The sequence below is a fragment of the Diadema setosum genome, chromosome 5, assembly GCF_964275005.1.
Source record: "Diadema setosum chromosome 5, eeDiaSeto1, whole genome shotgun sequence".
Taxonomy (NCBI): Eukaryota; Metazoa; Echinodermata; class Echinoidea; order Diadematoida; family Diadematidae; genus Diadema; species Diadema setosum.
In genome coordinates this window covers 25,943,024-25,965,138 of record NC_092689.1, presented here as the reverse complement: position 1 = coordinate 25,965,138, position 22,115 = coordinate 25,943,024, and the positions used below count along the sequence as shown (strand labels likewise).

General features: G+C 37.6%; 1 protein-coding gene across 1 annotated transcript in view; it reads left to right on the top strand.

Moving 5' to 3' along the window:
• LOC140228809 (uncharacterized) overlaps positions 1-22,115 on the top strand; it is a 199,809-nt gene that overhangs the window by 43,295 nt on the left and 134,399 nt on the right. Inside the window, exons 4-6 of the mRNA XM_072309082.1 lie at positions 10,524-10,622; positions 15,977-16,075; positions 18,246-18,344. Coding sequence (XP_072165183.1) covers positions 10,524-10,622; positions 15,977-16,075; positions 18,246-18,344 — 297 coding nt within the window. The remainder of the gene's footprint in view (positions 1-10,523; positions 10,623-15,976; positions 16,076-18,245; positions 18,345-22,115) is intronic.

The following is a 22,115-nucleotide window of genomic DNA, read 5'->3' as shown; positions in this document are numbered from 1 at the left end:
ATAATAGACACACAGGAAGTAATCAAACATGTGATTTAAGTGTTGCCTTGACATCTAGTTCCCTTCACCCTCCCCTCCCCGATTCTTCCCTAAGCCAGCGATACAAAAAATATGACAAGCAAGGGGGGGGGGGGATGGTGGACTTTTCTATATTTCTTTGTATTTTTTTTGTCACATGCTGATGAGTAAGGGTAGAAAGGATCAGGGAAGGGAGCATATGTGGTTGGTTTTGTCAAAGGAAAGACATTTGAACTGAAACTACAAAAAGCTGGGTTACCTCAGCATCTCCCCCCCCCCCTCCCCATTTCATCTCAACCTGGCGAGTGAGGTGAATGCCGGGGCAACCGCAGAATCAGCTGTCTGGTCCTAGGATTAAGCATGGTTTTTAGAATAGCACTGGGTATTACTATTCCTGTGTCCCCATCCTTTTTGGTATTTAATACGTGGAAGTATCTTGACTCGCGTGCAGACATTTGCCGAAGATGCGCTATGCTACAAAAAATGTGCGCTGTGTCATAATGCATAATCTTGCATGTCTTTGATAGCTTCAAAATGAGTGAATTCCTAGTTACAAGCATCTATGATTGTATTCTCATAATGACTGCGTTTGAATTCTTATGATGAAAGGAATACAGACTGGATATGTTCTCTCTTTCAAATTATTAGATTTAGAATTTGTAAAACGTTAATGAGCGCCCTATTGACTTATCCCAGTGCGCGTACTCTTCAACCCTTTAACATGGCATTTTCATTGATTTCTTAAGTTTAAACTGCCCAAGTGTGGTAGGGATGTCCATTGATTTTCTTTTATATATTCACACTTTGAAAAAACATTATGGTGTCTGAAAGGGATTCAGTAATTATGGCCATCAATTAGGCCCATAGAGAAAGACCTTGTGTATCTCCCCCATTAATAGCAGCTTGATCCGTACTAGATGTCAATTTATCCTCCACAAGGGATGGTTGCCCAGGGGCTGTCCGTCCAAGGTATGGGGCAGGGGGAGGTACACATGACCTCTCCTGGGGCAGGTAGTGCAGTATGGCTTGTGCACTCTATAGTGTCTATTAATATGTCCTTCTCATCAGCCAGTATGCTAGCATTCAGGAAAGGCAATCAGACTTAATCATGTTCTTTAAAGTAGATGGCCTTAAAAGAGGCACATGAGGCCTGGACTGATATTTCCTGACCTCCTGATCTTGTAGCAGTAAACAGTGGTAAAGGCCATGCCATCAGCCATTTTCAAATATATCTCAGCCTGGGGTTCATCACTCAAGAATATGGCAGGATCAATTAAAGAGATGAAAGAATAATGAAATATTGTCACCAGTTTGTCAGGTTTCCAGGACTTGATGCTGATTTTTTTTTTCTCTGGTGGCCAATTTGGAGCACTAAAATCATTAAATTTGAAATGTTGGTGGCCTGTAAAAGAAATGCAGTTGGGTTAGATTGAAGGAAACATAGCAATCTATTTTGAATCCTAGTTACCTGGTCATGCCACCAAAAGTAATGCTTTTTAAATGTTTACTGGCCCTACATCAATTCTAAGTGGCCTTGGGCCACTGCCAATGTTGAGCCCTGGTTATCTGTAAGCCAAAAATTTTAATGATTCCAGTTTAAGCTATTCCTCCCACCTCCCGCCTTGAGAAGCTCAAGGCTTCTCCATTATATGGAATGCAGTGCTAATTAGTTATTGATATGTTTGGCAAGCAAGCATAAAGGCACATTTTCTGGTATCAGGGACAACTCAAGTTGTGAAGGTATGCATGAAATTGTGATATGTTTGATAACTTGTGTATTTTCATAGACTACACAAGAATCTCCTGTACCATACCTTACATTTAATGTTCAGCTTATTTAGTGGAAACATTCTGAAAGTAGTGAGAACTTTATGGTATGTAAAAAGTTACTAATAAGACATTTTCGTATCTAAGGATACCAAACTCTTAAATTTCATCCAGCAGAAAATTAACCATTGAAATGCCCAACAAGGCAGTACATATGACAGGGTACAATGAACAAAGGAAAGGTTGTCATCTTCTGTGAGTGATTATGAGGTCTTAAAGGGAAGGCGAACCCAAAGAGGAGTATGGATTGAGTGAAAGCACCAACATTAGTAGAACACATCAGTGAAAGTTTGAGGAAAATCGAACTATCAATGCAAAAGTTATGAATTTTTAAAGTTTTGGTGTTGGAACCACTGGATGAGGAGACTACTAGAGGTTATGACATATGAGTGGACGACAATACAAAGAAAATATAAAGGAAATTCAACAAAAATTCACTTATCTAGCATTATGAAAGAGCACTTGACTAACCGCTTTCAGAAAGCAGGGGGAATAATTGCTACCCTCAACATATGTCAGTATCAAGTTGATGGAATTTGTAATTTTCATGAAAAATAATTTTTTGTGGAATTTTCTTTATATTTTCTTTATATTGTTGTCCACTCATACCTCATAAACTCTAGTAGTCTCCTCATCCAGCGGTTCCAACACCAAAACTGTAGAAATTAATAACTTTTGCATCGATTGTCCGATTTTCAGCAAACTTTCACTGATGTGTTCTACTAATGTTGTTGCTTTCACTCAATCCACATTGCTCTTTGGGTTTGCCTTCCCTTTAACTTTTGATAAATACGTACTTGAATTCAAATAACCGAGGTCAGTCAAGTGAAGTTGATGGGTGAGCTCGTGTGTGACAGTGGGCAAAAATAACCACTAAATGCACAGGCTAATCCCTCTTGGCTGAAGTAGATAGGATTATGTGGCAATTGGATATGTCTCTGACATCACTAGGGATCAAATGGAGTGGGGGGGGGGGGGATGGGGAAACGAGGGAGATAGAATGGGCCATGTGAGAACACAGACCCTCCTTCAGTAGCCACTGCCCACTTACCCCACCCAACACTACCCCTCCCTCCCTCCCCTCACTCAGATTGATTACCAATCAACTTTTATTCAAAATCAAAATGTGAAGAAAGACATGCTTGGGGTATGTGAAGTTGAAGATTAGGTTGGATTAGCCAAAACAAATATCTGTGCCCCCTCCCCCCCCCCCCCCCCCCTGCTGCCGTGTCATCAAGAGGTAATCACAGCTTGGATAGGATTTAGGGCAATACCCAAGCTTAAATCAAAAATGGAATGGATATTTGACGTAGATACGGTGTCATCGATGACAAAAGGTTTCAGATGAGTTTTTTTGTTTGAAAAAAAGAGAGATGGGTTGCAGCAGAGGGACGTGAACATCAGTTTCACAACTGCCTTTTGTCTCCAATGTAATCGGTCCCAAGGCAACAGAGTCACTCGATCATTGGGGATACCAACAAGCATAACCATGACGATGGAATGACCATAGATGCCATGTCCAGAATATCACACATGTAGCCTAGAGGGTTTTTAGGCTCATCGACTGAAAAATTGAATTATGTCCCAGCTCCCCAGAATTTATTAACATGAGAAAAATGTTATGAAGATATTATTTTGATAAATGCAAACAGAGGGAAACTGACCAGAAATATAAATTTCTAAGTGAAATTTGTTTATATAAGATCTATGGCAATCCAGTGAGATTGAGGAACAGCATAAATGCACACTTGGTACTCCAACCCTATTCACATAATGTGTCGTGCCACATTCTGAAGTTCTAGCACAGCGAGCTTAGGATTGTTATTACTTGAGCACTTTGAATCCCCATCTGATATGGAAGCAGCGCTGGTGTGTGCAAATGATGGCGATGCACATATATTTTGATATATATGATACATATTCATATTTATCATAGGGGATCCATTTATCATAGGGGGTCCATTTTTCTTTATAAACTCAATAAGTAAGTTGTTGTGTTTTTCATCCTGGTTGCAAACTGATACATTTAGTCTCATTCCTTATTTTCTTATTTTCATGAACAGTTCTGTTCTGTTTGATGTACGACCTATTGTGTTATGTTAATGTTATTTGTCGTGATTGTTACCTTGCATGTATGTGTTTACAGGCCCCCTGGAAAACAGTACTTGATTACTGACGGGGCCACCCTGTATAAATAGAACGAAATAATGATAATAATAACAATAATAATAATAATAATAATGTCCATAATACAGTAAGGCCATGCTAGAATCCGTGATGAAACCAGGGAGAAGTTTCTTGTTGTAAGTCCCCATGGAACCTCTCCTATCTGTCCTCATAATGCTATCAAAAGTACCAAGTGGCTTATACTATGATCTTTTGTGGGTAAATTGCCCATTAATGATGATTGCACCCATAATTTCTGCCAGAAATTGGCATGCAACTAGTCCAGATGACTATGATAGTGATGTTTGTGTTCAGCGACAGCTTTTTACCCATTACCTACAGCAACCTGGTGGCCAGTGTATTAAGTCTATGTTAATTTCTGAATTCAGCATGGCACGGGTTAATTTTTTTTTCTACTGCCACTACCACATCCATCATCATCACTATCATTCATATCATAATCTTTTTTACAATCTTCTTACACAGTTTGCAAACTATTTCTTCTCCACACACGATCAGCATTCTTTATACATGATGATCAGTTATGCCAAATGTATTTACATCATCAACTCCCCTCAGTGTAAATTAGGGGCGTAATTCCCCCTGCCCTCGTCTGGACACCTGCCCTTTTGGTGGATGACCTCAGGAAATATGGGTGCTAGGCTTTAGTCAGTGCTGCCTAATCATCATCCATTGTCTGTGCTAATTAGTGAAAGGTCTCGCCAGTTTAACAAGATATGTCCAGTCGGTTTCTTATTATAGTATTGTCTATTTCTTGAAGTCTCTTATGCAAAGATTGACAAAATAAGTGAATCTCATAAACACACTCAAACTCACACAACATGACTTTGAACCAGACAGATTTTGACATTTAGTATTTTCATTCCCTTCAAAACATTTAGTACACAGAGTTTGCACAAGAGTAGAATAAAGTTATTTCAGTATTGTCTAGAAACACAAATATTGATAACAGATTTTTTTTTTTTTATCAATTCAGAAATTATATTGTTGGTGGGTAATGAGCTGTTAGGTAATTCTTAAATCATCAGCCTTTAGAATTGGAAAATTCTAAATGGTCTTGCAATACAAAATTTGTGTATGAAATTTGTAATATATACATGTAGCTCAATCAGCTGAAATTATACTGCAGTATGGATGTGTATACTGCACCATATGAAGGGAATCTGATAAAGATCCTTGCGTTCCATAATTTTTCAGAGTAGCTCAAATTATCTCTCCAAACATAGAGCAAATTAGAGCAATAGTCATTGTTGTGGTGTCTATCAGCTGTCTGAGCAAGGGTACAGAGCTATACATGGTTGTTTTGTGGTGTAAAAAATAGCCGACTGTGATCTTAAAATAGCCTCACTCACAAGACACACAAACAGTGCCATTGGATAGGTTTGACCTCCCCAAAGAACGAGGAGTGATGCCGTAATGCTCAACAGAGTAACCAGACTTACCATAGCAACACCATTACAAATAGCATCAAAGATGGTTGAAAATATGAAATTTTGATAGTTACACAATGAGATTTTGTTTAAAAGGTAGTGGTTATGCAAACAAGGGATTATTGTAATGTCTGTGTAATAAAGCTTTCTGTATTCATCAATTATGGGATACGACTCTGTGCTGATTTTGCTTTTTTGATATGGGAGAAATGATTTTAACATTGATATGTATGTGTGCTGATTTCAATTTCCTGGATGTATGTTATAGAGGGGGAGGAGACATTTATTAATGCTGTGCAGAGAATTCTATGGCAGACCTCATCTGCATATGTTGATTGCTCTGTTTGCCCAGGTCTTCCATCTAGCTGACTTAATTGACAAAAGTGGTTAGCATTGCCCGGGTAAGATCAATAAATGACCATCATATTTTTGTAGGTTCAGCTGTATGTGGCAAGCATGGGTGTTATGCAGTAGCAGCTATAATGGATGCCATGGAGGTTAGGGATAACAGTGAAATGTAAGTGTGAGAGAACTCATTCAACCCAACAAGGGTCATTCTTTGGATTACAGGCAACATGGTGCGTAGGAAGTAGCCACAGTGCAGTGTTTTGTGTATCACCTAGGAACAAAGTCGTTATGATTCACAGAACCACTGGGTAGGGGGAAGTCGCCAATTACCCAAGATGCTCTGCTGCGCGTGTTCCAGCAGGAAGGGGTAAGATGCCAGGGTCTGCAACGTGTGCGTGCGGGGTGCATTTCGTTTCTGCCCAGCCGAGGTCTCAACCGACTCAGACTGCGCGTGCCGTGCAGCCGTTTGGGGCAACACACACACACGCAAGAAGAAGCTTAGGATTCCAAGGAACTGTGGATTCTGCTCTCCCGACTTTGTCACGTGGAAGAACCTGTAGCCAAGGGTCGATCACATGGTGATTTAGGAGGTGTCGGCTAGTTTGAAAACTAATCAGTACAGGCCGATCTGCAGTTTTCAAGAGCCAAGAGGGATCAACTGATTTCACTCTTTGCATACTTCTCATTTGCAATGCTTGAGCCTTCACATTTATGCTGGGCCTTTGAAATCTACTTGGAGTGTCTCTGAAAAAAATTATTCAGCTGTCTCATTGCTGAAGACCATTTTTCACCTTCTGTTGTGTTCCGATCATCATTTGTCGCCCTCAGTTCACAAAGCACCTGTCAGCGTAAGCCCCCCTTTTTCAACACCAAACTCTCAGTGCAGTGACCGTCTCTCCAAAACCAGCTCAACGGAAGTTTGGACCTTTTTCTTCTCATTAAAACAACTGCACTAAGACCAGTCGCTACCCACTGATGATGAGGGACTGGAAGTATTTGCTTCACGGTTCCGAGGAAGCCATAAAACACAGCCCACATTTTTCATAGGAAGGGGGAGAGTCAATATCGTGACTTGCTGTATCTGTTCATGAGTGCCTGCAGTTGAAAACATAAATGCACCTTAGCTTGTGATGCTTTAGGAAGCACTGCGGTTTCTCTCCAGACTTAAATATCCAAATCATCACACGGTCACATGTCAAAGTCACATGACTGTCATCAATAAGTCAGGAGCTGTACTTTGTGAGCTTCTTGCTGTCCGTGACACTGGAGGAGCAGAATCGTGAGCTCCACAACTGGGAGGAGAGATCTGTTTTAATCGGCCGTGCTTTTGCTCATCACAGCACATCTGCACGAACAACAGCTGATGAACAGTGAGCTGAGAGAACTTTTACACACTAACGTGGGTAACAGGCAAATTAGTGGAGCATTTACTGCGTGTCACTTTGTAATGCTGTGAATCAATTAGGTGCAGTTGTCTATAGACTGTGATTTGCCAAGGAGGGATACCATTATTGTAATCAGGAGATGTATTAAGTGCCATGTTTATCACATACATCATCAGCATTCAAAGAAGGTGAAGTCAAGAAAAGCGTGCAATGTATACAAAACTGTCTTCCCTACTGTGCCTTGTGGAAGAGAACCAAGTTGGATGACTCTGCAGCGTTGTTTTCCTCATATTTTTCATCTCTCTATGCGAAGTACTTTCATGTTGATGTGCCTTACTGAGGATTACTTATTTGGAATAATTCCATGATTTCCTGCCAACTTGTGATTTTTTTTTAGCATCATTTTGGATAAGCCGGGCTTCCTATTGCTAATCTAAAAGAAAAGAAAGAAAGAAAGAAGACTAGAGAGCAGTTGCCACAAGAGCTGTATGCTCAACGATATTGGGACTTTGTGTTTTGTTTTTGGCCTCTGTCTCTGTGTGCTTGTCGCATTTCTTGAACGTGTCGTCTGCGAGGCCTACAAAACGTTTCAGTCCAACATCGGTCTGAATCCAGGGAGCGTAGTACTGCCGCAGCCAGAGCAAACGACGATGAATAAGATGACATCACTGGAAATCTCGCGGGCCAACAGCCTGCTCCACCGGCAGTCATGCATGCCGGCGCAGAAGATGAAAAATGGGCGTCCTTGCAGCTTCCCAACGACGCGGACAGAATTGTACTCCATCTATCGCTTCCAGACGGAGCGACAGAAGGAGGAACAGAGGATCCTGGATGAAATCTTCTCCTGCCTCCTCAAGGGCATCGTAGATGGTTGCTATGACGAGGTGGCGTATCAACTCCAGATTGGTTGTCCATCCCAGACAGTTATATCTCTTTGGCAAAAACATACTGACAAACACACACACACACAAAATAGCATACAAGAGTCAAATTCAACAAGGGGGACTCAGAATCACATGCATGGAACTTCAAAAATTGTGATTGTAATTCATGAGGTTTCATCATATTTAAGTATGGTTAATTACTAATATATTCGAATTTATGGCTATTTTACCTGATGGCCTAGTGACCAGTCACTTGCTTCACCACCATCAGATGAATACGATGCACTTGATATCTAGTTTACATGTACCAGACTCTCTGATTTATCGTTAGCAACAACTTTTGTTATAACTGTATGGGTATAAAATATTCATGAACTTGTCTACTGCACAGAACCTGACCAGAAATGACATATAACTAGCAATATACTGTAAAAGTGGAAATTTTCGCGGTGTTGAAATTTTCGCGCATTTCGCGCAACCAGAAGCTAGTGCAAAAATAAAAGCACGCAAATATTTTTGCGTGCCATACATTCCAGTAGTTGACGTCTTGATTCCGCGGAATTAAAAACACGTGAAACTCTTCTTACCCGGCCAAGCGCGAAAAATTAGTCGCGCGAAAATATCCACTTTTACAGTACCGAATGCAGCATTCTTCATTAATTTTTGCATTTAGTAGGCATTTTAAGAGCATGACTCTATAGCATCATCTATACAGAAATTTTGTCACATTTAATATACCATCGTAGCTGTTGACAGCTTCTTTACAGTAAGTTGGGGGGGGGGGGGAGGGGGGAGAGGGGGGAATTCTGATAGAATTGACTTGCCACTAACTGTATCATACAACATCTGAGATTTGGGAAAACTTGCAAAGAACCCAAGACAGCTTTTCCTGGGTTCATGTAAATTGGAGCAGGATTTAGAGATAAAGAATCTATCCACGAACATCGGCTACTTGCATTCAATTGCAGCATTCTTTGCATCGGACAAAGTGAACAATGACATGACCTTTATTCTTCAATGAGAGAAGTCTTCTGATCCAGGAGACATAGGGAAAGAACAACAACAACAGGAAAGCTTTTTGATAGAATCTTGCCTAGCAACCGATCCCTTGTGTTTAGAGGAGAGTGTCGTCTGCTGGCAACCGTAGGCATTTGTGATAGCTATCAGCAGCCCACAGAGCATGCCATTTCCATGGGAATAGGGTGCCATAAGAAATGCAGTGTTGTGCAGTGTTCATGTGCGTCGATAGATTTGATCGAACAAGATCAGTTTTGAAAGCCCGCATGTATACAATTTTGATAATGCCATTTGAAGCACATCACAAACGTTTGCATCAAAATTTGTTGATATTGGCTGATGGAACAAATGTCTGTGTATTTGTAATAAGACAGGATAGAGTAGAAATATGAACAAAGTGAAAAACAGCTACTTTTCATGACCCTGCATGCAACCGAACACTATCACCAGGTATCATTATCTAGACTGGATGTATTTCTTATGTACATTTTTTATTTGAGTAAGATGTGCTTTGATGCAAAATGTGCAAAACCTCAAATGGTTGGAGGCAATATTCTCCTTGTGTAGTTTACATCAAAATGCAAGGTATAGTTGACCATGTGTCTAGGGAATGTTGCTATTCATGTCTTTGTGTACAGCGAAAGCAACTGCCAACCCCTGCAGAAACCTTATGTGTTCTACCATTAGGATCTTCCATAAGGCAAAGCTGCTGCAAGTCTACCACAGGCGAATAGCGTGAACGGTTCCTAATGCCTACTAGTGCAGTAAAGGCTTTTTTTTTTTTTTTTTATTCCACCATTACCTATTAAGATTAATTAGAACATGTGTGTTAACAGCACTGCCAGTAACCTAATTTCCAGTTGCTGGGATACGCCAGGGGTATACCTTAAATAGTATATGAGTTGAATGCTGAGGAAACATTCACCTTTATTAAGGAAAACAAAAATGACCAGGCTATTCTCATGAGTGTACCTCTTACATGTACATGTCCAAGTTGTATTTTTGTTTGATATCATTAGTTATCAGGCATCGTAATGAACAGTCCCTTTTCTGAAAAAAAAGTGTCTAACCTGTGAATTCTTCAGTCATCTACCTTCTTCACTACTACACGTACAAACTAGGAGAGTGTACTTCCATGGTAACAAGGTAACAGTACTTTTAAATGAGCAAAAGTGGGGATGTTAGCAGTGATGAAAACAAAACCTATACATAGTCTTGCTCGTGAGGCATTGGTTTACTTCTGGGTTATTATTATGTTGCCCATAATACAGATTAGCCGGATGTGGATGAACATTTACGTATGACATACATTTCATCAGCTACCAACAAGATGTTAAAGATTTATAAATCAGATTGCCATTCATTTTCTTCAGGGCTTCATTTATGAATATCTCCTGTGATTTCTCATTTTCCCTCTTTCCCTGCAGAATGGACTGAATGCCCTTCACCTTAGTTCCAAGGAGGGTCATCTTAACATCGTCACAGAACTCCTGAAGAGGGGGGCAGACGTTGATGCTGCGACAAAGGTGAGTTTCATCTCATTTCCAGCCCCCTCCCCCCTTTGCCGCTTTCTTTTTACCGTTTTTGGTACTATATACAGTAGAGGAAAGAAGCCCATCATATGAAGGTTTTAGAGGCATTTTGGTTGTATGTTAATATCAACTGATTACAAGATGAGCCAAGTCTTGAATTGATTATAATTTGATTGGCATTTTTCCTTTAAGAAAAAATGCTTGTATTGCTAAAAGTATGCTTGTATTGCTAAAAGTATCATTGATATTTTTGTCACTTGTGCTCTTTAGTCATAGTGAATAAATTCATTGCTTGATATGAGAAGTTAACCACAATTATAAAATCCACCCCAAATATGTTAGCAACCATAATAGCTGATACTTTTTGGAAAAATGAAAATTGGCAGGTTGCTTCATATATAGTACGATAGGCCCCAACAATAGCAAATATGATATTCTGGTTCCAAGTTGCTCCTGTAACTGACATAAGAGATTTATTTGAAGAGCAGTGTACACTGCTGAAGCTCGTGACGTCAACCCTCGAATAGTCTGAACTCTGTCTGACCTCATCGAAGAAAATCAACATGTGATAGGCAGTCACATTTGATGCGCACCCTAAAGGGTATTTCCTCTTCAAAGTTCCATCAGTGAAATCTCTCTCTAGCTACCGTATCGCCCCGTCCCCCTAATTTGTTGCTCTTCGGGAGCTGTGTGCATCGCGAGAAAGACTTGTGGTTATAATGATACTGCTAGGCATCCCATAATGCAGAGCATATTTCAGGAAGTAACAAAAAGGAGAAAAGCAACGGCAAGGAAAAACAGTGGGAATGCATATATGCATCATGCATATACTGTATATCCCCACCCATAAATGATATGTTTTAATTTAAGACTACGTGCTAGCACTCTGAACACTGCAATGCAGAGGAAATATGCTGCCTTGAGAGGAGCTTAAAGCTAGCATCAGTTTATGATAACTTCTATTATTTTTCGAAGTATTCTCATTAGTTTTGCACATGCGTGAAATATCAACATGAGATGTTTAATTAAGATATTTAGTTGTAGAGTTACTCAATTTCAAAGGAATTTTTAGTAGACGTCATTGGATAAATGATGTTGCAAAAAAAAAAAATGTAAAGGTTTAAAACAGTCACTTAATAGGCTGTATGAAATAATGCTTGATTGCAGCAAGCAGTATTTCCAAGCTCAGTCCCACATGTGCATGTCCTGTGTGAGCACCATAATTTCTGGCTCAGAAATATCAGGGTCATGGCAATATCAGAAGTCATTGTCCCTTGGGGAGAGAAAGTGATGAGGACACCAGGTCAGTACACTAAAACTCAAGTGCACAAGACTTTTGTTCATCCAGGATGTGGGGGACTTGGAGGCTTTCTGAAATTACCAGCACAAACTGAAACACTTCTGAGACTTTCATTGACACACCTCCATGTGATCCCAGCTTGATCTAAAAGGGAACTGTACTGACCTGGGATCTCCACTCAGGGGAAAGTCTCTCATTGAGGAAATAAGAAGTTATTAAAAAACAAACTAACAAACAAAACCTCCTACGCCAGTGCTGAGCTCTGTGCAAAGACCTGCAATAAAACAGCAATGACAACAAAGTTTCATCTTATTTGCATGCATTCCTGAAAAAACGCTGCAATAACTTACAAATATATTTCCCATGGGTCTTTGACGATTATAAGGTGCGAGACTCATAGTACACAGGAGGTTGTAATCCCATCTGACTTGTTTCAAGTAGTGTCAAGAGTCACCACTAACCAGTGAACAAAGGATTGTGATTGGTCACTGTCTAGCCTCTGTTGTGCCAGATTATTTGCATTCCAAGGAAATGAATCTGTGTTTAATGTCATGTACTATTAGTGAGCATAGTAGGACATATGAAAGAAAAACACTGCCTTGTCTTCTTTTTACTTGTTCATTAAAACTTATCAGCTGTAGATGTGACATTTCAATTTCTTTTTACTTTATTTTACATGAGTCAAGAGATCAAAACTGACATTACATCACAAATAATGAGCATAACCATTCTGTGGACATACATTGTCAATAATCATTGTCAATATTGTGTGTGTGTGTGGTTTGTTTTTGTCATCATCTCTGTTCTCTTGAACAGAATAAGGATGTCACAGTTGAGATTCCTACACTCCCTGGAAGGGAACGCAAACTGAACGTAACTAACATATTTAAAAGTTTGAAAACTCTGCCACCATTTCACTGCCAATCTGCAATTCATACTTCACCTTTCACATTAAATAACAAAGAAAGAGTGTTTCATTACTCATGTAGTCAGGTTTGTTTCGCTTGTTGAAGCAGTAACTCCACCATACTCATTTCTCCCATCAGACTGTTAAATGACATTTTCACATGCGAAACCTTGACCTTTCAAGGCCACGTTTCTGAGCCTCATTTTCGAAACAAATCACGCTCACATTGTCTATTGGTTTGGCAAATTTAATTATCTTTGCACCTGCATGTGTTCGGACATGACAGGATTGCATTACTATGCTGAAGTCTACTATCCTCTAATAAACTGTATGATATTTAATCATTTTTTAAAGACATGCTGAAGTCTACTATCCTCTAATAAATTGTATGATATTTAATCATTCTTTAAAGACATGCTGAAGTCTACTATCCTCTAAAAAACTGTATGATATTTAATCATTAAAAAAAAGAAGATCCCTTAATGATAAGGTGATCTAAAATTAAAGGTAAAAAACCAGGGATTTTACAATATAGAGCAACATTCAAGATATCCATAGTTCCGTGTGTTTCTCATAAAATGTATTTCAATATCATATAAATGTTTGTCACATACCAATTCTTGCAGAAAATTCACTCAGAATGAATATAAAGCAATTCAAACTCTCTTGCATTGTGTGAACCTTCAGTGATATGTATGCTTTCAAGTATATCTTATATTTCATTTGCTCAAATGCTTTATCTGATACCTCAAAACATAGTAGCTTTGTTAGGTAAATCTTAGTATCTCTCTTGATGATATGAGGCTGCGTCAAAATCCCATTCACACATAAATAATATCCAACTCATTTCATCTAGTAAAGTTTTCACTCCAATTCGAAATTCTCAACATGCCCAACATTCACCGATGAGGGGAGAATGTTTGGAAAAAAAACCTCATTACACACTATATGCTACAAACTGTCCATCCCTGCAGTAGAAACTGATGCTGAGATTATGTGATAGGCACCTGTCAAAAACCCACCAATAAAGAGAGACATTTTGAGTGAAAGTTGTGAAAAAAAGAAGATCAAAAGATTACCAGTCTACAGTTTTGTATATCAAAAGTACACACTGATAATTTGTTTGAAAGAAAAAGTATACTTGTGTCACAGTCATGTAGCTGACAAAGTCTAAGAATTGTGGTAAAATCAGACAATTTAGAGAGTGTTTAAATGCTTGCCATTTCATGTCATTCTCCCACTGGGTGTCCAGAATACCTTTGCTCCTTTGACTGCTTGGATTTGAATTACTTGTTTTTAATTAGCATAGATTCTTTAAAAAAAAAAAGAACAGAACATAATGTCATAAATTACTTGTTTTTATTCAGCATAAACTCTCTGAAAAAAAGAACAGAATATAATGTCATTCTTCACAAACACTCTGCCTTTCTTTCTTCATACAATGTGCTCATATAAGTATTTTTGTGACAGGGAAGTGTTATTCATTCATCTTTTAATTACTATGAATACTATGCAAAGTTAGATATGTAAATTTTATACTTTTTTTTTTCTAACAAAGTCCATTTATTTTAGTTATCATTAATTGCAACCAAGAGTGTCATACATTGTAAAGCTTATTGAGCTGTCAGTGAAAAAAAGTTGGGAAAGTTAATTAAATTTTCTGACTTAAGTATGTAGGATTACTAATGTGTTAACAAAATACCATTATCATATCTCCGTTCATGTCAAGGCACATCAATAATGTTCGCCAGTGTATGTTTTGCAGCCCATAAAGATCAGATAAAGTTTGATAACTTTACTACTTCTTAGCAAAAAGAAAATATATATATATCTGTATGTGCTTCTGTTTTGTCTGTCTCATCACAGACTAAAGCTCCTTTAGACCTTCACACAGGTCATACCTTCCTGCAATTTTAAATCTTGAATCAAGGGCAGGCTACCGGTACCCCAAAGATTTTCTACAATTTGATATGATAGTGTGTAACGGTTGACAGTTTGATCAGTGCAGTCCAGGCAGTCATTGATCTTCATGCCATTTGCTACGAGCCTTGCATTCAGTTGGGGGTGGAGCAGAAGAGAACAGCTGATGTCCAGCAGTAAGGGCGACTGGTCATCAAATCAATCCCGTTTGACAGGGAATTTGATCTTCATGCCTTTAAGGCACAGGGCACTATATCTTAAAGGGACACTTAGGGGTGCCAAATTAATCCCCTTGACAGGGACCACATGCTCTTCATACTTTTGGGGCAGAGGATGTTGTACCTCTAAGGGACAGGTAGGAGCATCATAGTCTTATGATAGAAGAATATTGAAAACCATTTATAATAGATGTATTGAAAAGTTTTGCTTTTGCTTTCATCTTCACTTGAATTACATAAATACATGTTATAAATGATTTCTTATCAATTGTCATGACTGCTATTTGATGATTTGTTTCATTGGTACAGGAATCATATATCAAAATACTTTTGTTTGCTGGAGGAAAAAACAAGTTTAACAGATGCGCAAGCATATACACACATACCTTTCTTCATTTGATATCCACTAAATGATAAAGTGGGTGTTTGTACCCTCACACTGCAAAGAATGATGTAGTAGGTGCACGTAGGTGACATTATCAGTGAAGTTGCAATAGAGCAAGGGTTGTGGCCAGTTTATGTCAAGTTGATTTTTCTCATAAATCCATCGTTTGTCTATTTTGTCATACTATGTAATTTGCTTCTTTCTCGAACTTTTTTTCCTGTAATCAAACTTGCCATTTTCCTCAAGCCAAAATTTCACATCAGCAAAATTTGATTAAAACTTCAAGCTGTATTTGCAATGCTTTCTTCCAACTTTTGCACCAAAAGAATTCAATTAAGCTAGCCTAAGTTTAAGTAGTGATTACCGCCTGAATTTTTCTTTTTGATGACTTTGTGGATGATTTGTTGCAGATATGTTAGACAAGGTAAGGAAAGTAGTAAAAATCAATTTTTGAAGCTATCTATTGCTTAAATCCTTTTAATCTAATACCGGAAGATTGAAAACATATCTTGCTACAAGAATCCTAGTTACCTTGTGATTTTGGTATGGTAAGTTACTGAGCTTATTTTCTCTGTTGTGTTTTTTTTTCCCCTTCCATTTCTTGTAATCGCCCAACAGAAAGGCAACACCGCCCTCCATATTGCATCGCTGGCCGGCCAAGAGGACATCGTTAGCGTGCTTGTCCAGTTCAATGCCAACGTCAATGTCCAGTCGCAGGTAAAATGCCTGGTGAGAGAAGTGCAGGGCTAATGACGTTGACCTCTTCTCAAGAAAAAAGTCACCTATGTGTGTATTAGCAGCATGAGCAAAGACAGCATCACTTCACCTCTGTAACTTCCTTCTAGGAAGGATTAGAAATTTTTGTCAGACATGAAGAAATTTTGATTTCAGTTGGGGGAGAAAAGAAAATTGCCCATATTATACAATGAAGTATATGTGTGTTGCTTGATTGTTTTCCCCTGATACCTTCCCCTTTCCCCTCCCCACCTAAAAAAAAAAGAAGAAGAATTGTAGAATAAACATGACATTTCTTACCTAAGATAGTTTTCAGTAAATACCAGAAGAAGAGAATGGTACACATTATAACTTGTTGATTGGTGAAGTGAAAAGATATCTGCAAATTGGCAACACGACTCTTTATCTAAATTGTGCACCAAATGCCTTATAGTTATGTATTAGTTTGGTGGCAAAGTGTTCAGCTTGTCCTGTTGTTCTATGGTTCTTTAGAGTAGTAGTGTAGTTCCAGCATACCCATGCTACCTATATACAACACTGCTTTCCCTTCACAGGACACGCCCAAAAAGAGATGTTGCCAATTTGCATGCAAACGCTGCTTTATTTTCTTGAGTGTTCAAGTCACGCCAACATGCACTTCTGTCATCATTATTGTACAGATGCCTGTGTACCAGGACTGTTTATTGTGTAAATGTATCAATATGGCTTAACTATCAGCAGAAGATATTAAAGTTGTGATATTGACCTTTTTTGTTAACAGTAGCAAAAGTGCTTATATGAACATGCAATGTCTAAAGGTGTATGCTACCAAAGGAATCTTTTGTCATAACTCACCCATAAGTCATGAAGTCCTAAAAGGAAATTTGCCACAGAAATTATCAAATTGTCATCATTACATTGGCACCTGTGAATTTCATGGCATATCTTAAATAAGAGACAGATTAGATATAACTGGTCAAGTTCATTAAATTTGCAACACAGTCAAAAAGAAATTAACAAAAATTTATCACTTTGAGAGAGAGAGAAACAGAAAAATTTGTCCACTCAAATGTGTTGCAAATTCAGGAATCAATTATAGATTTAGTGATTAAGAGACTTTTTGTAACTTTGCAATTATATACAAACAACCAAGGGATCAAATGGAAGATGAAATTGTGTCAAATGCTAAGAAACTATAGATAAAATTATGACAGAAAGATAAACTAAAAATACAGAGATATGATTGATGGGACGTGACAAATTAAAATAATCAAGTCATGTAGCTTGACTTATGCATTCTCATTTTCATAACAATTTCTACAACAGGAATTATTCCATGTTTACATTACAGACCCATTTAATCAGTATCAACCTGTTGCCCCCAATATATGATTATTCCCCTATATAGAGTTAATGCATGGTTGACCCGCTACCATATAGCAGTGGGTTTAATCTTTGTGTAAACCTTCGTACAGTGCTCTGCGAGCCATTGTATAATTCCAGTATCAAAGCCACACTCCCTTCATTTTTACAGGTAATATTCCCGTAGATTACACAGAGATGCCAACCTTTGACTTCTTTTTTTTCTTCAGTATTTTGACTTTTTTTCCCCAATCGTACCTCAATATTTTTTTTTGGACAAATAATGCTTTTTTTTTCATTAAAAAACATGCTTTTTCAGCTCTCAGAATACTACCGTGCTGTTTACAATGTAACTATCTATGTGGTAGTAAAAATGGCATCACTCTCATTTGTATGATCACAGATGTATCTGCGTTGCTACTCTTTGTTGGTTTAGGGATGCACAGTCACGCATCTGCTATTCTCAGTTCTGTTTCGACATACGGGCAAGTGAGCCCCACTGCTTCTGTGCTTTATTGTATTTAAATCACCTGCCACATGATTGATGCATTCGTGGTAAATGTTTCACATCGTGGAAAGGAAAAGACATTCACTGAAAGAAGTTATCATTCATTTCCTTGGATGGTAACCAAGTCATTAAAGAATGTTCTTTTTTTTAATGAGAAAGCAGCATTTGAGAGTGTAGTAATTGCTTCAGATACAGTGGTTCATTATGAAATGACGTGTAATCTTGCATATTTGGCTGTTCATGACTGAAATGTACATGCTCATGTGTGACCATATTTTGCCTTCTTACATCACCCACCCATAGAATGGATTCACACCCCTCTACATGGCTGCTCAGGAGAACCATGTCAAAGTTGTCAAATTCTTGTTGGCCAATGGAGCCAATCAAAACCTTGCTACTGAGGTAAGTGGCCAATCACAGCCCAACAATGAATGCCTTGCATCATTCAAACAAATTCGAAACTTTGCAGGATGACTTTTGTTTGTTTGTTTTTAACTTTGGCCATTATACCAATGCTCCCTGTAACACTAAGTTGAGGAAATTCAATATCCTGAAAATACTGTAAGCCATTTTTTTTTTCTTTTTTAGCTGGCGGAGTTATCCTATTTGTCTGATCTGATACCAAACTAAATGTACGGAGTACTCATTATTTTGATACATACCAGGATAGATTGTAATTATGTTTGAGTTAGGGAAAATAGTCAAGGAACTGGGAATGACTACTGCTGTTCTATCAAAAAAAAAAAAAAAAAAGTTTTTGATATTGAAAACTCATGTTACATTGTTTCCTTTTTGCGGTTCTAGACTATTTCGGTGTGGTACAGGGAGCATTGATGCGCTAATCACAATTTCATTTTGTTTGTCTAACTTTGCTGCAAAAAAAGAAAAAGAAAATTGCCATGCACCAAATATTCATGCAAGTTTTTAATCTGATAATGTCACATTATATGCTCCTTGTCATCATTTCTAATTCATTAATCCATTCCTCAGTAACATTGAGAACTGAATAGCAGCTACCATGCTTCTGTGCCAATTGTCAGTTGATTTTGGATGTCAGTGGATGAAAGAACAACGTTTGTGGCTAACAGTCATTTTGCCATAGCAGAAAGGCTTTGGAAACAACTTGATACTACTTTGTCAGCGTGAAAATTAAACAAACAAAAAGTGTGTGAGAGTAGGTATTGAAGTTTTCTAGAAGGTTTAGTGTCGTTGTTGTTTTCAACTCATTTTTATTTCTGTAACTTAATGACATTAATATCCTGCCAGTCAAATCTAGGTTCAGCGAAGAGTCATTACTGATTTCAAAACTTGAGTAAGAGGGAGTGAGGGGTAGGGGAAGTGAGATTAGCAGCCAGTGTAGGTAATCTGAGATGTGAGATTTCTTGTTAAGGAAGACATGAATACTAATCCATGTGGCATTGTAGATTTATGTTGCATACAGTATAAATCCCATTAATGTGAAGGCTTAGTGTTTACAGATTGGTGATAGTCCTAGTTTTCAGAAGATATCCTTGTTTTAGGGTAAAAGAGCCGAGGCAGCTTCTTCTGCCTCCCCCTCCCCCTCACAATGTCAGATCTTATTTCAAATTTTGAGTGATATTCTGGCACCCCTGGGAAAAACAGATAGCCAATAATCAGAGATGAGTGAGTAATCCTTTCATTTCTTATGGCATGGTCCCATGCCCATACTTCTGTGTATGTGAATTTGATCAAATTAAAATCAAATTATGAAGCTGAATTTTTTTGTTTAAAGAATAACTGATTACTCTTCTGTGATTTATGTATTTAGAACTTTCTCAATGATATGTACATGAGATAGTAAGGAAACAGTGTGCATGGAAATTAGATCATACCATAAAACAGGCACAAGATTTCCTTGAAGAGAGGAGGCTAGATGGGATAGTGCATAGGTCATTCTTTTGCGTTCTTCTGCTATGGCAATGACTTTCAGAAATATTGCATGTAAAATTTGTTGTAAGACTTGCCTTTCCATTTGTCTGTAGGCAGTTGTCTGGTGGAACAGCCAACCACAAAAAATGGCAAAATGCACAGAATCATGGGCGACTACCCAATATATCATGTGTTTGTATGTTTGTTTGTTTTTTTAAACCAATGTTTCAGTAGCTTTGTAATAGAATGAGATGTATTTTTTGCACCAATTTGTCTAGATTGTAATGGGAATGGTATACAGAAAATATTGTATCTCAGATATCACACAATATATTCCTTATTTCATATTGAATCATTTAATCATTTAGTACCTTTTTTGTTCAGTAGTAATATCGATGTAGTTTTATTGTAAGTTCATGACCATATTAAGCCTGGGGTAAAGTAACGGATATTTTATAATTAAAATCATAATATTGGTATGTATGTAGAGTAGGGGCCCTTTTAATGTTCATTTTGAATGTGTGAATGTGAATCCTTGGTAGTATGTGTGTATTTCAAACTGTGGTCTGTGCAGTGCAGCAGAGCTCTTGTGTGTCTGTGTGTATGTGTGTGTTCTGTGAAGTGTGCTGTATGTCATAATGTCATTGTAAAAACTTCTTTCTCTATAATGAGATGATATCTCATAATAGGTATTTGCTTAATGTTTGAAAGCTTTTGTGTTCCAAATGAATAAAGATTTTGCATAGGTTCTTGATTTATTCATTTATTAATTTCTTCACAGCATTGACTCATTCTATATCTAAGAATTTCAGCTGCCATATACTTTTTCTGTGCACTTATTCTATCGTCAATGGTCTTTCAGAATGCTTGTTTACAAAGTTACAAATTAGATATGTATATTAAAGGCAAATTATATTGAGAAACACAACAGTTACTTCTTTGTTGATGTTTAATACACAATATCTATTGCTCTCATACACGCTAGAAGCATTATGTTTTACAACAGCCACACACCTAATAAGAGTACAGTTAACTTCACCTGTAGAAGTCATTAAAAAAACTGTGTTCTATGAAGTTAATTATAATTAATTCGAAATTCATCACAATACACAAGATAAAAATGCAGAGAGATAATTAATAGGACAAATCATTTGAACTTTAAGAACATATTATGTCTCTGAGAAATGAAATGAGACTTAGAGTCCAGTACCAATGTTCTTGGTGTGCTTCTAAAACCAGTAAGATCAGAGCCTGATGATGAAGAAGAGATTAGCGGTAGACTTGTTCAGGTGTTTTTGTAGCTGTTCTTGCCTCATCCAATATGTACCATTTGCTCCTGTGTTTTTCAGACAAATATATGTTTCCAAAACTGTTCAGCTCCTTGCGCTCTATCTATGGAAGAAAAAAAAAGTTCACCCCCTCTCCTCTTTTCCATAGATACCAATAACATGTGCTTTGTAAGATGTTACTGCATTATATTCAAAACAGGAAGGTCAAATTTAAAAAAAAAAAAATCTACATGGCTTTTGAAATTTGGTTTTAATTTGTTGTTTTTTTCTTCTCCAGAATATATCTTTCTTGCGCTGTGTATGCATAGTCTGTTGGCTATATCTGTCCATTGTCCTCCCTTTCAAACAAACAAAATATCTAAATTCTGCCTAACTACTCATACTTATTTATCTATCAAGTGCTTTGCTCCAGTTTTGCATGGCAGCATCTCTTAAATTCCAGTTGTAGCAGTGCTCCTTATTTCTGCAGTCTTTTCAAGCATTATTTACAAAATATGCAATCAAAACCATTCATATTTGGTGTGGGTATTTTGTTATTTTTTGTTTGGTTATCTTTCCTTCAATGGAATATTTTGCAATTGTTAACATTTTTGCTTTGTTATCATCTTTGGTAAGGGTTGTGTTAGGGTGATTGATATTCTTCCACAAAGAAATATGAAATTTACACTAATCACAGCATACATGTATCGTGAATAATCCACTTTCATCTTTTATCAAATCTTTATTTCATTATTGTGACTGGTACTGTCACTACAGCTTATGGAGAATCACAAAAGCTTATATGAACAATCACAAGCAAAGAAGAAATATGTGTTTTTTATTATTTCATTTTTTTTCTTCTTCTCTTGATATGTTTAAAGTACAAAAGAATATCAATTATTTAGTCAAAATGAAAGATAATTTCATTCATTGTGGGAGCTAATTTACATTTATTTATTTATTATTTTATTAAATTGTCTCTACCATTTACAATTAATAGATGCTGTGAAGTACA